Here is a 13,248-nt window from a genome sequence, read left to right as displayed (position 1 = left end):
CAAGCGAAGTTGCGCGGGTCAGCTAGTACATAATATACTTGGGTTGAAACACATAAATAAAAGTAATAAGAAGAAATAGTGTTATTTTCGGAGCTCTCAAATTTATTCTTAAGTCCTTAGCCACTTAGTACTGTGGAAACCTACGACAGTTTGTGTATTTTTGTGTCTCGAGTTCTAAATTAAGTTTTCCTTAATTAAAATAGTTTATTGACTAAGTAGGTTAACTTGCTACTACTAGTCTCTATAAATAACTTTATTGCGAACGTTTTGAATGAAAACTATACAGTCTTTAAAATTATTTACTTTGAAGCAAATTTACATGAATTGTTACAGTTTGTTCAGGTAACAGCGGATATGTTGATTGTCAACAATAATAATAAATGCTGTCTACACAGATACCTAATTTATGTTTTCAATTTAATTATTTATGAATCCAAATAATATTGTTTTCAAGAAAAAGGCCGTACGTAACATAGCTTCTATAATAAATAGCCTTAAGGCAGCATCTTCGAGATATTGCGAATTTAAGCACAGGGAAGCTAATAGGGAATCATAAACAAAGAAGCCACGAATAAATCAAATGTTTCATTTTAAACAAGTTCTCGTTGCTACCGGTATATCTTCTTATTTTCCTTTTATTTTCCCCAAAGGCCTTCCTCAAAGTCCGCACAGGTCCGCCAATTAGTGAGCCATTTATTACAAATTAGCTTTTATGTTCGTGCCTTCATTAGCATAGGTTACTCGGCTTCATATCTCATTTTCCAGCCATTGTTCATAAAACCTTATTTTTATAAGGGTCTTACTTGCTCTAGAGTAGATTTATGTTTCTTTCCAGAATAAATCATAGCTCTTCTTGTTATTTCTTAATGTAATACATTCATTTTGTTTGTTAAATATAAAATTTGATGACGTTCGCCCAAATTAACCTACTATAAAATACCTGTCAATATCTAATAACTTTCCCTAAGAATTCCTCTAGATTCTCTTGTGATTGCATAACTAAACGATTTATGTTTCGTAAACGATGAGCGAAAAGAATAATTTTGGAACCTGTAAAAACTCATGAAAATCTCCCTCCCTATCTCAGAGGGATTCTGCGTAAATACTTTTAAGGGAATTTAAATTTGGATCAATCTCATTAAACCTGACGACAGTTTACAAACTCTTGTAAAACTTTGCTTGTGTATTCTGTTTAAAGTTTATACTTTAGCTTTGAACGCTCTGGAAAAAAGGATTGACTTATTAGTCTGTAAGACTATAAAAGAGGATAAACCTCTATGAATAAACAAAATAGTAATTTAAAAATAAACAAAATAGTAATTTAAAATTAAGCAACTAAGTTGACTATAAATTATTACTTACCTAGTATAGTAAAATAGAATTTTAATGTTAGCTAATTCTACCGAAATTTTGAAATTACAATATTGGTTTATTCAAATATACTACGAAGTTTCTGATTAACATACCTAATTAATTTTCCACTTGTAATATCATCAAAGTGTTCAGCCACGCTTATAACATCTAAAAATATGATGCCCCGGCAACGAATAAAATTAGCCCTTATTTGATCAAGTGAAAAAGCACTCGACCCTAAACGCTGCGCAATTTGGAAAAGGATAAATAAAACAAACCTATATTTATTTTTACGGTCATCATCAATTTACCTTTTCGTGGAGTATTTGAAATAGCATTAGCCTGTCGTGGTTTCGAACGCATTTTTTGGTTTGTAAATTCACACATTGTATTTCATACAGTCATTCTTGGAAGGCAATTTTATGTTGGTATATTTTAGTAAGTAATAAAACACGATAAACTTTTGAACTGTGACACAATAGTATTTTATAATATTCTCTAAGTTCATAATAATATATTTAGTTACGTCGCATAAGCAACGTACGCATCAAAAATTTTCTCAAAAAGCTGAACAGTGAACACAATATTCATCGGAGCGGCAAACTAATCTGGGATCTCCAGAATTGTGAATGTTATTATTTAAAAAAGTTGCTTTTACAGAGTAAGCATGTTAAAGGGACACGATAAAGGAACAATAGAAAACAAATGAGCTGTAAGTTATTCACTGCTCGCTGCGTAATGGGCCGGGGTGGGTCCGATCACCGAAAGGAAGGGATATACGCTATAATCTATATTTATATTTTTTCCCTAAAGAAAATATGCAAAGTATAAATTATCTGAGCTGAATTGAAATGTGAAAAGAATGACTTCGTGCATTCAAGCGTGGCGAAGAAGTGGATTGGAAATTATTTGATGGAGAAATTAAAAGTTATTTAAGTTTAAGAGTGTTTTCATCAGAATTTCCGAAACATCTTGTTCGTAAGGGTCTTTAACATATCTATACTAATATTATAAAGCTGAAGAGTTTGTTTGTTTGATTGTTTGTTTGTTTGTTTGTTTGAACGCGCTAATCTCAGGAACTACTGGTCCGATTTGAAAACATCTTTCAGTGTTAGATAGCCCATTTATCGAGGAAGGCTATAGGCTATATAACATCACGCTACGGTTATTAAGAGCGGAGTAGCAACGAAAAATGTTACAGAAACGGGGAAAATTTTGACCCACTCTCTTAGGTGACGCAAGCGAAGTTGCGCGGTTCAGCTATTTGTTGAATATTTCTGAAAATAATTAGAGAATCCATTTAGTTTTTTGATTTCAACATGCAGTGAGAGATACAAAAAAAATACGGCTCATTTTCACTACCTGCTTCCAAATTCTAGTCATATCTATAAAATCCTAAAGTAGTTTTTACAAAAAGGCTTTTATCAACTACTTCCAAACTATTCGTATTAACAAAAGCTGCATAAGAAATAAGTGAAAGAGGCATCTGAACTAAGACTTCATATCTCAGTTAAACCAGTCGCAGCGAGTACTCTGTTTTGTCTCAGCGATTATTCTGCAACTTAAATTGAAGTTTGAATTAACTTCGCAAGGAAGCAAAGCAATGAAGCCGTAGACAAGACGCTTATTAATATTCCAAGATGATGTAAAAATAGGACAACGGTAAATACTTAGTACAAATGCAATCTAGGTACAATAAAAATTTGGTGGGGTAAAATACATATACTTAGAATCATTTAATTTTATTCTATAATTTTGCCGTGACAATTATTTGTGTACGGGGTTTATGTTTAACAAGCCACGGTTAATGAAATGATAATAAACAAATAGTATTTTTGTACCGTGAATATAATAAGACATTTATATTTTCCGTTTATTACCGCCAATAAAAAATATATAAATTGTAAATTGTTCTTATAAAGTGCAACAAGGTTATAAAAATCGATTAGTAAATAAAGGAATTTAAGTTAAAGTTTTTTTTATCGGACGTCACCGCCGGCGTTGTTACAAAGGCTAGTCGTACTTGTAAATGGTTCGTGAATATGGACGTCCCTAAGGAGAATATGATGGGCATATGAGTAATCGAAAAAGTTGAAAAAGTACACACTGCGCTCTAACCCTCGGGCATACCTTTTGTGTGAATACACAGGTTGCTTTTAACATTAGAAGTTTTGTAAACTGAATTCACTTTTTGTTATTAACAATGAAATTAGAAACCAGCTATTACAATAATCAAGTACGTAAAGGAGCGCCTTTATGTAATAAATTGAGCAAAATTTTATCTGAATACTTAAATGAATGCTTTAAAATTGCTAATGACGAAATCGTGTGAAAAATGCAAGGCAAAATAAAATGTATTAAAGCATTTTAATTTCAATCTGTATCATTCACGTGAACGCTAGGAAATACTAGTAAAACTACTTTCAGCGTTCACATTCTGTATTTTCTCCTGGGAAAAACAATTTGGCACGGTACTGTCGAGTTCAAAAGCTCCTTACACACGTATTACTACAGACTAAAACATTAACAAGAGGGAACTATTTTCTATTTTCATTTTAATCCTGCTTAAGATCCAAAACGAGGGAACTATTTCAGTATTTCAGGTAAGAGTTATATAATAGAGTAATTACTGGCAAACGTTTTGTTTTTATTATTAACATTAAAGACTCAATGGTCACGTTTCAGTTGTCAGTAGAAGCACGATCACGAACTTTTCATAAAATTATATCGAGGTTCTTTTATGCAAATGGATAAACATTACTTAGTATTAGCAAAATAATTTACCACTTAGATTGTGTTTAATCTGTTTTATTTCAGTTGTTATATTATTATAATGACAGATTCCTTCGTAACAACTCCCTAGGCAACTCATAAAATCTACCGTTTTTAAATACAGTGACTAACACGGTAAAATTATTATTTACTAGCTGACCCGCGCAACTTCGCTTGCGTCACTGAAGAGAATGGGTCAAAATTTTCCCCGTTTTCGTAACATTTTTCGTTGCTTCTCCGCACCTAATGACCGTAGCTTGATGTTATATAGCCTATAGCCTTCCTCGATAAATAGGCTATCTAACACTGAAAGATTTTTTCAAATCGGACCAGTAGTTCCTGAGATTAGCGCGTTCAAACAAACAAACAAACAAACTCTTCAGCTTTATAATATTAGTTTAGATTACCGCAGTAGGAAACTCATATTTCACTCACTACTTGTGAATTAAAGTCATGAATGCTTTCCAAAGAATAACTTTGTATGTTAGTATATACGAAAATACTTAACTTTCCACTTCTCTCGAGTCAAAAGTGCACGAGGGAACACCCCAGTCTCAAAGTAACTTAACGTTTATTCAAAGTGCAGTTTTCCCTCTATTTTTTCAATTAGTGCCAGGCTGACCATTGTGAGTCCCCAACCCTCCCGCGCCAAACAGATTTCTTTTGAAGTCGGTTTCCAGTAAATTTGGCACGGACCCCTTTTGACTAAGTGCTGCCGGTGTAAGTCAAAGAATGCGCTTTTAAAAGAGAATTTTATAACGTGCACATTTACTTTGTTAATGGCCAGAATACAAAAATATTTCACTTAAAATTTCCAGCTTTTTCTCTTTATTGTTTTCTGACTCATAAGTGAGAACAATTAGATTTTATTTCATATGCTTCTGAAATGTGTTTATTATCGTTAATTAGCGGTACTCACAAAGGCGAAAAACGTGCTAGCAATTTTGCAATAAGACAATTTTAGCTTTACTTTATTTATGACAAGATGTATTATTTTATATTATCAATTTACAACATAGCCGCACCGTTTATCATAAAAATATAAGCGTATTATCGCTACAGACTATTACTTGAACCAAAAGCATAAAGTCAGGAGACGCGAAGGCCCTTTTTCTATTCAATAATAATTATGACCAGTCTAGTGGAAATTATTACGGAAAATATTCTGTACCTACTTACTACCTACGTAGTTCGGTAAAGTTTTATAAGGTTATTGACTACCCACGTATATAGGAATATAGGCTTTTTCGTTAACCTGCCTAAATGCGTCAAACATTATATGAGTAAATATTTTTGTTCGGAAAGTAAAATAATTTCATATCAATGTGTCTTTTGCAAAATTGCAAGGACTAAATATTATAAGAATTTTAGACAATACTTATCTTAATCTGCATACACTAGAACAGTTACATCATAGCTAGTCCTATCAGCATCGATTTATGTCGTTACCTGGCTTAATCATGCCTTTTTTGTTTCTCTGACATTTCAGCCACTCAGTATTAGCATAAATAACATAGACACCTACTTTGAAATCCACAACACATACAAAACGAATATCTCAATTTCACAGAATAAGTGAAATTCAATATATATAAAAATAAAACGTAATAAAATTCTGTATCGGCGGGCACCACGCGACTCGAGGGGTTCAATATTTACGACATTGCTTCTAAAAAGGGTTCTCAATACCAATAAACGGACTACGCCTATATTTTTATAGATTTTAGTATTAAACGTTTCTTATTTCACACGTAATAGAGTTAAATGTGAAACGTAAGAATGAAATGTGAATATATGTATAGGGATTATTACCCAGCCGAATAATATAATTTATTGTGAAAGAAAATTCCTTTTCCGATAGCGTAACAAGATGAAAATAAGAAGTTTTAATCATTGGTTACTTATAAAAAAATCTAGGCTTATTTGGTATACCGTAGCACAATAATTATCAAAACAAACATCAAGTTACAGTTAAGTAACAGAGCAATGTATGCATATAAATCAAAGTCAACAATCCTAATGAAAAATTAATATCTTTTGGTATCAGTCTTCTCATAAATAAATCCTCCCTACTAAAATGCACAAACCGGAATAAAGGGCTTCGTACCAAAAAATATAAGTAACCATGATCTCAAATAAGACATTTATATTCAACTGTAAGAGAAACTACATACATGTTCTTGGCACAACGTTTTTGGATGAATCATATTTCGCAACACAGCGCGGATGCATTGCATATGAACCCATATTTTACATAAACATTACAGGGAAACGGGATATTTGAATGTCTATGATTTATGATTGCACAATATTATACAAATTTTCGCGAGCATTTCACAATATTGTGATATTCTGTTGCGAAAGTTTTGAAATTATTGTGCAATTGTGTATGCATTTTTATTATTTGTGCACTTTCTTTAATAAAAATGTTACTTTTTGAACTAAGATGAATGAGGGTTTCAAAATTGGACAGACTTTGTAAACGCATCAATCATAAATATTGTTTTTATTTTCTTTCCCGCATTAAAAGTCAAATTATGTTAAAAATAACTTGAAAACAAGAACAAATGCAATTACAATAATCGTTATTTAGAATATGTAGTCCTAAACAGACATTCATTTTCATAGTGAAGCCACATGAATGTTTGTAATCAAATAACAAGCATCAACTTGCCTCATTTTCTATTTACGACTCTATACAACACATAACTAAGTTAAAATTCCTCTAGCGTGCAACAAAGTGTTATCGACATCGATAGAAGTCTATATTTAACCGTGACTCACGTCGGACAGAGGGTATATAAAGCCTTTCAACGAGTGTTATGCGCCATAAACAACTCGACAGCTTTTGTTAATAGTTCTATACAGTTTTTTCCGCAAAATGAGAGTACATTGCCAAGGTCTCGGAAGAGAAATGGCCGATTTCGCCGCCATGTTAAACTTGAACCAGGGAAATCAGAATTGCGAGGAAAAAATGGAGCTGGTAAAAATGTTCGTTGAGTATTTGGAAGCTGATAATCGTGGACATAAACATAAAATGCATAAACATGGGCATCACGGAATGCATGGACGTTACGGGAAACATGGACATAGCAAGCACCATGGACGTTTCGGATCTTTTGGCCGTCACGGACATCACGGTCATCTTGGGCCACATCACCACGGTCATCATGGGCCCCATCACCACGGTCATCACGGACCACACCACCATGGACATCATGGCCATCACCATCATCGTCACGGATTCCATGGTCATAACGAAAAGTTCAGGGCCCAGTGGACTATCGATTTAACCCAAGACGACCGTGAGGAAAATACGTGTGTCCTTGAAACTAATCGCAATCCAACATCGAGTCATCAGGAAAATACAACCACATCTAATGAACAACAGCATTCTGCGGTTAATATGACTAACTGTAAATGTTCTGGTTTCGGTCGTCGCCCCTGCCGTCGATCAGGCCGATGGATGTTATGCCCTTACAAACGAACTAATACAACGGCTGATAACGCTTGTCAAACTGAAGAACCGATGACGGGAGATAAGGAGACAGAAGAAAACCAAGAACCGGAAAATATTACAAGTATGGTGGAAAATATTAACATTGAGAACTCAGAGTGAGGTAATTAGAGATTACGAAACAATTGCATGCACTTGATCAATTGACGTCAGGGTCGACCTTGATGTTCAATAATGAGTGCTGTAAGTGGTGTAGGTATGTTTTTATTTTGTTTTTTTTTCTTCTCTTTTGAGTATGATTAATGTTTTTAATTTTTAGATAGATAATGTTTTGTTTTAATTTTCGTAATGGATAAGTTTTTGTTTCGTAATTTAGTTAATGGACTTTTATCTTACAGTATTCATTTAATATTACGGGATTAGGGAAAATGTTTATATTTATAACTAAGACTTGATTTAATTTTGTATGTTAACGGACTTTTTTTTCACATGTTTAATCTGTAATCTTATTTTCTTAGTTTTAGCGCACTTTGCACAGTCATGATGAATAATAATATACCGTTCATTAAAATGGGAGGCGGAAAATAATTACGAAGAATGGTATTATTTAAAGATGCAAAGTATTTCCGAAGAATTGGAAACGAATAAAGCGACGAGCAGGTTCATGAGTAAAATATGTTGAAGGAAACGTGTAAAACATATTAACATTAAAGGATATTTCATACATTTTACGCCACAATAATCTGAATGCAAGCAAATAAATGAAAATATACAAAATGTAATGAAGTTTTATTTTAATAATAACTTCGATATAACCTTTTCCTTACCCCGAGATTTTATTTTGCAAAAATAATGTAAAAAATATATACTCAGGTGGATTACTTCAATTTCTTTTGAACTCAAACTACACTGCTTCCTTTTTAAAAAAAAAGTATGCTATTTTATTGAATAACTTATTTTGACACATAGATGCATTATGTATAGCGGTATTCTGTACACAGCCTCTTCATCTAATCTGAGGCCGTTGTACACAACGTTATAAACAACTGTACATAGAAGAAAATTATAAGTATCTGTGAGACATTATAAACAAAAATATAATCGACCCAATAACACTAAACAACTTCCTTTGTCTGGTGAAGTAGTTATCCGTGAGTCATATAAATGTCGCATTGTTGCATAATTACTCAAATATGTCACAATAAATGCTGTTCTACGCGTGGCTCAATTCCTTCTATAATTTCATTGAAATGCCTTTATTCATACACGTACTATGTTTTAAAAAATAAGCCTAATCTAAGAAAAATATTCGTGCATTCCACATTCATGAGATAAGAGTCTAATAATAATGTGATAGAAATGACAGATATGTTATCTATTGAAAACAATTTATTATAACAATGTGTGTGTATTACATGTAAACAAATAGAGCTAATGGTGATAGTCATTTTATTACTAGTACAACATTACCGTGTCTAACTGATAGTTTATCTCCACAAACATTATCCTACGACATATAACATACGTTTTAGAATATTGTTCATATATTACCGTCATATCAGACACATTAGAAATCTTATTATATCTATGTTCCGATGGTTTAAAATTTCAGATTTTTTAATAAAGTCTCAATTTATTTTATTAGCATCGACATTGTCTTCTACTATCGACTATGACAACCGGCTAGCTATCGAGAAATTTTGTATGAAAGTCTGATCAGCGCCTTTAGCGGGCGACGTAAGAACTTTTTGCAGTGCATTTTAAGGGTCAAAGTCGCGATTTTTCGTAGATAACGACTGCTGTAGAGAATCTAAGGACTACTAAAATATTGAGAATTAGACATATTCTATACCGTGACACTATAGCGTATAACATTGCTATATCATTTGTTACAGGCGGAGTTAGTAGCAGTCGAAGGCAAGGAGATTGAAACTCATTATGTATTGGCTCGTGAAAGAATCCGTCGTTGGAATTCAACATCCAAGTGCTATCTACTCGTTGAGAACTTGCCGACACCTCTGCAGGTACGACAAACTACTTATCTACTTTAATATAAAAAGGCTTCGAAAAAACGCACTGTCTAAAAATATTACCTTTATTGAATAGGTCTACGACTGATTGAATACGGCAAGAATTAAACTGTAATCATTAAAAGCCTAACTTCTATAGAGAAAACAGTATTTGAATCCCGGAACTGACCACAATTAATATAATTGGAACGATGCAAATTGGAGCCCTGTAACATTCTTTTAAAATTAAAACTCAGCAGTTCATTTAAAAAAGTGGTTACTCTTTATTTTAACATCTATTCCCGTAATTGCTGGCACAATGTCTTTACAACAAAGAGTGTATTTGCACAGGCTGGTGGCATAGCTAGTGCGAGCGTGTGGTCTTCGTGCGGTTGCCGCCAGCGCCTGCTCGCGGCGGTGACGAGCGGCGGGCGCGCGGTGCACTGGGCGGCTGTACCCGCGCCGCCGGCGAACGACTCCGACTTGTGTCGGTTTAATTATACGTAAGTTTTATAATTAAAACAATTGTGTTAACGTAACATGTTATTATAAACAAATATTAACTTTTCATGCATACACATACATAATATCAAACCTTTTTCTCATAGGGCATATAGGCAGGTACCAAAGAACTCCACTTGGTACGATATTTACAATTTTCCTTTGCCTCACTCACATCCATATTATCTTGTCATACAGGATTAAAAAACTTTTCAATTATAATCTTTTCAATGACCAGTAGAAAAAGACCGGTATCGAAAAAAGTATCATAAAAACACGTTCATTTTACTTATTTATGCTTCCTGTGTGAATAAAACGTAAACTGTTTATTGACATTTTCACGTTAATATTTACCGACCAGTTAATGGTATAATCAACAATTGTACAAAGTAAATAAATAGCGTAATTGTAACTACAACTCAGTTCTTTGATGCAAACTTCAGGAAATTATTTCATTGAAAACATAAACATTGTTTAGCACAGCGGTTGTTATATTTGCAAATAACCTGCAAACTAGTTAAAATGTTATGTATTCCACATAACAGTGCATTGCAAAATGTTGAAGTTTATTTTAACTACGTTATAACAAAGCCTCAACTTTGTTTACCGCGTAACCTAACTAGGTCATTGTTTACACGTAGGCACTTTTAATTGAAATCAAATGGTTTCACGTAACGAGTCGCATTTACATTTCAATTTCACCGTTTGGAATCCTTTACGTAGCTCCCATGAAAGCGAAATAACCAATAAACTTGGTTTTATTTCTATGTCATTAATGTACCGTCCCTTGATTCTAATTCTGAACCGCCATTGTTTTGGAAACCATTTAGTTTCCTTCGACAATTTTCCATAGAATTAGTTTTTTTAGTTTTAGATGAGTCATGTTTTTGTCTGCAAGTAGCACTTGGTAACACTATTATGTCCTTGTCCAAAAGCATTGACAAAAACGATTCCGTTTACATTTACAAAATGACGTAACATTACATTACAAAAATAGTGACTATGTTAGGAACTCACTTCTTGCTAGTAAATTAAAATGAAGTATCAAGCAAAGAGTGTATATTTTAAGATATTTACTTACTTTTAGCAACGAAAATATGATTCCCGCTGGTTACTCTTTGCGATAGTATATTAGTCGGTTAATTTTGGAGCAGGAAACTTCCTGCAGGCTGCACTTACCCTAATAGATGATTATCGGTTAGAAGGTAAACCAATATTTTGGCCAGCATCCACTAACCGGCTACGGGAAAACGGTAACTAGAGATCGGAATCTAAATTATGAACCGAAATGTGCAAGGCAAGGCTTAATTGGACTAGACACATATTTGCGTGCATTTTTAAAAAGTCCTGCACCAATTGTTTTTATTCAGATATCGTATGAAACACAAGTAACCTAGATAAACAAGAAATAAACTATACCAGAAAACAATCAGGGGAACTCGCGGTCATTAGACTAAGAACAGAGTTGGCAAAAATTACGACGGATTCGCAAAAAAGAATAGAAAATGGCAGGCCTTTTTTAAGTTGGTTTATAAATCACGGATAAGTCCAATGCAGCAATTACAACAGTTTATGAGGGCCAACCTCCTAACGTTCCATTTTCCTCAAAAAGTCCTAACCAATAAGCAATTATCATAATATTATTGCTGCAGCTGTAATTGTCCGGCCCAGGGTGCCATAATTTATCTATAAACATTTAATTCGTGTGGCTCTCGATAATTAGCTACTGCAAAATCCATTAAGATCGTAATGCCATCGTTAAAAAGAAAGTGATAAAGTTTCAGCAATTAAAAGAGATAAGGAGTTTTTCTATGCAGGCTTTAGTTAAGCAAACAAATAGACTAAATAAATAACTTAAGTTTGTTATGTACATGGTAGTTGGCGAACTGAATTAATTTTAACTTTATCATTATTAACGAATAAAGAATTAAATAGCATAAGCATTTGCACGAACACTTTACTAGTTCAATAATTTTTCTTTGACCCAGTCACTACCCTATTGACTCAACGGTCACAAACGACTTTTGGCATAGTTTCTAGCCGCGAAAGTAATTCTACAGGAACTCAATAGTACTCGTATGAATAAAGTATAAATTTACACACACAGTTTTATTACTCGTCATTGTGGTCGTTTGATCTGATTTGCGTAAAACGGTTTCATAAATATACAAATGGAACAAATTAATTTCATTTAAAACTAGGTTTGGTCAGTGTGTGGTAACCACATGAAAGTTCTAACTATGCGCAATATATTGCCCGACCACATCCATATTTCGTACAAACAGCGCATTATGGCCGACGAAGTGGCGGCCTATAATTTTATGTTGCCTTTGTTACTTGTTTATATTTAACAATCCCTTTAAAAAGTTTACAAACATACAAACACAGGCCATAATAGGAATAGATAGAGACCAGAGCACGCCACTTGGTAATATAATATACTAACAAACTTTCTTTGCTTCATTCATATCAAAACGTCTTGTCATAAAATGTTTAATGTTGAATAAAAACATTCACGTTATCTGTTTTCATTGCATTACTTAGAAGTGAAATGTAATTTGTAGGAATGTAGCGGGCTTCCAAGAAATCTGTGATTCTCAAGAACATGAAGCTTCATTCCTTGAATACATAAACCTTTTTCAAAGAACAAAAATGAAGCCATTTTCACATAAAAAACTTTATAAAACAGAAGTTTAATAAGGTAAAACCACTATAAAATGGCGTCGAGAAAGATTCAATAAAGACAGTATGAAGCCAGTTTAAATTATGTACCGGCTACAAAGACTTTTAATTGGTTACGACATAGCTTCTGTTTTTCTTTAACACGCAAACCGACTTTAATTTCAGCATTGTTTTACGTTAAAGTTAGACTTTTCTTAATGGTTTTGTTTATGTTTTGTTTTAATTTTAACTTGATTTGGTTTGTTTCTCGTTTGAAAATAGGATATTGTTTGAAATCATTGCTAGTACCTATAATTAAAGGACGTTTGTAAGCAATCATATTTGAAACGTCAATCATCTATACTAATATTATAAAGCTGAAGAGTTTGTTTGTTTGATTGTTTGTTTGTTTGTTTGTTTGTTTGAACGCGCTAATCTCGGGAACTACTGGTCCGATTTGAAAAATTCTTTCAGTGTTAGATAGCCCATTTATCG

At 33.2% G+C, this 13,248-nt stretch overlaps 2 protein-coding genes across 4 annotated transcripts in view; both read left to right on the top strand.

Annotated features, from left to right (window-relative positions):
* The window catches only part of LOC142976588 (C3 and PZP-like alpha-2-macroglobulin domain-containing protein 8), a 210,880-nt gene that overhangs the window by 159,310 nt on the left and 38,322 nt on the right, over nucleotides 1–13,248 (top strand). Inside the window, exons 8-9 of the mRNA XM_076120021.1 lie at nucleotides 9,478–9,606; nucleotides 9,943–10,094. Coding sequence (XP_075976136.1) covers nucleotides 9,478–9,606; nucleotides 9,943–10,094 — 281 coding nt within the window. The remainder of the gene's footprint in view (nucleotides 1–9,477; nucleotides 9,607–9,942; nucleotides 10,095–13,248) is intronic.
* On the top strand, nucleotides 6,939–8,374 carry LOC142976659 (uncharacterized). 3 transcript variants are annotated; one of them, XR_012959672.1, is made up of 2 exons: nucleotides 6,939–7,834; nucleotides 8,101–8,373. XR_012959672.1 is itself a non-coding variant. In XM_076120150.1 (2 exons), the coding sequence occupies exon 1, from the start codon at nucleotides 7,007–7,009 to the stop codon at nucleotides 7,742–7,744; it is 738 nt and encodes a 245-aa protein (XP_075976265.1). In that variant the 5' UTR covers nucleotides 6,939–7,006; the 3' UTR covers nucleotide 7,745; nucleotides 8,101–8,374. The 3 variants fall into 3 exon arrangements, 1 of the variants encoding a protein (XP_075976265.1); XR_012959671.1 differs by having other exon boundaries at nucleotides 6,939–7,838; nucleotides 8,101–8,371; XM_076120150.1 differs by having other exon boundaries at nucleotides 6,939–7,745; nucleotides 8,101–8,374.

This window comes from Anticarsia gemmatalis, chromosome 11 (assembly GCF_050436995.1).
Source record: "Anticarsia gemmatalis isolate Benzon Research Colony breed Stoneville strain chromosome 11, ilAntGemm2 primary, whole genome shotgun sequence".
NCBI classification, from domain to species: domain Eukaryota; kingdom Metazoa; phylum Arthropoda; class Insecta; order Lepidoptera; family Erebidae; genus Anticarsia; species Anticarsia gemmatalis.
This window is presented reverse-complemented; position numbering and strand designations above follow the sequence as displayed.

Excerpts from the sequence above, each read along its gene's own strand:
- LOC142976659 (XM_076120150.1), top strand. The coding sequence starts at position 7,007 with ATGAGAGTACATTGCCAAGGTCTCGGAAGAGAAATGGCCGATTTCGCC.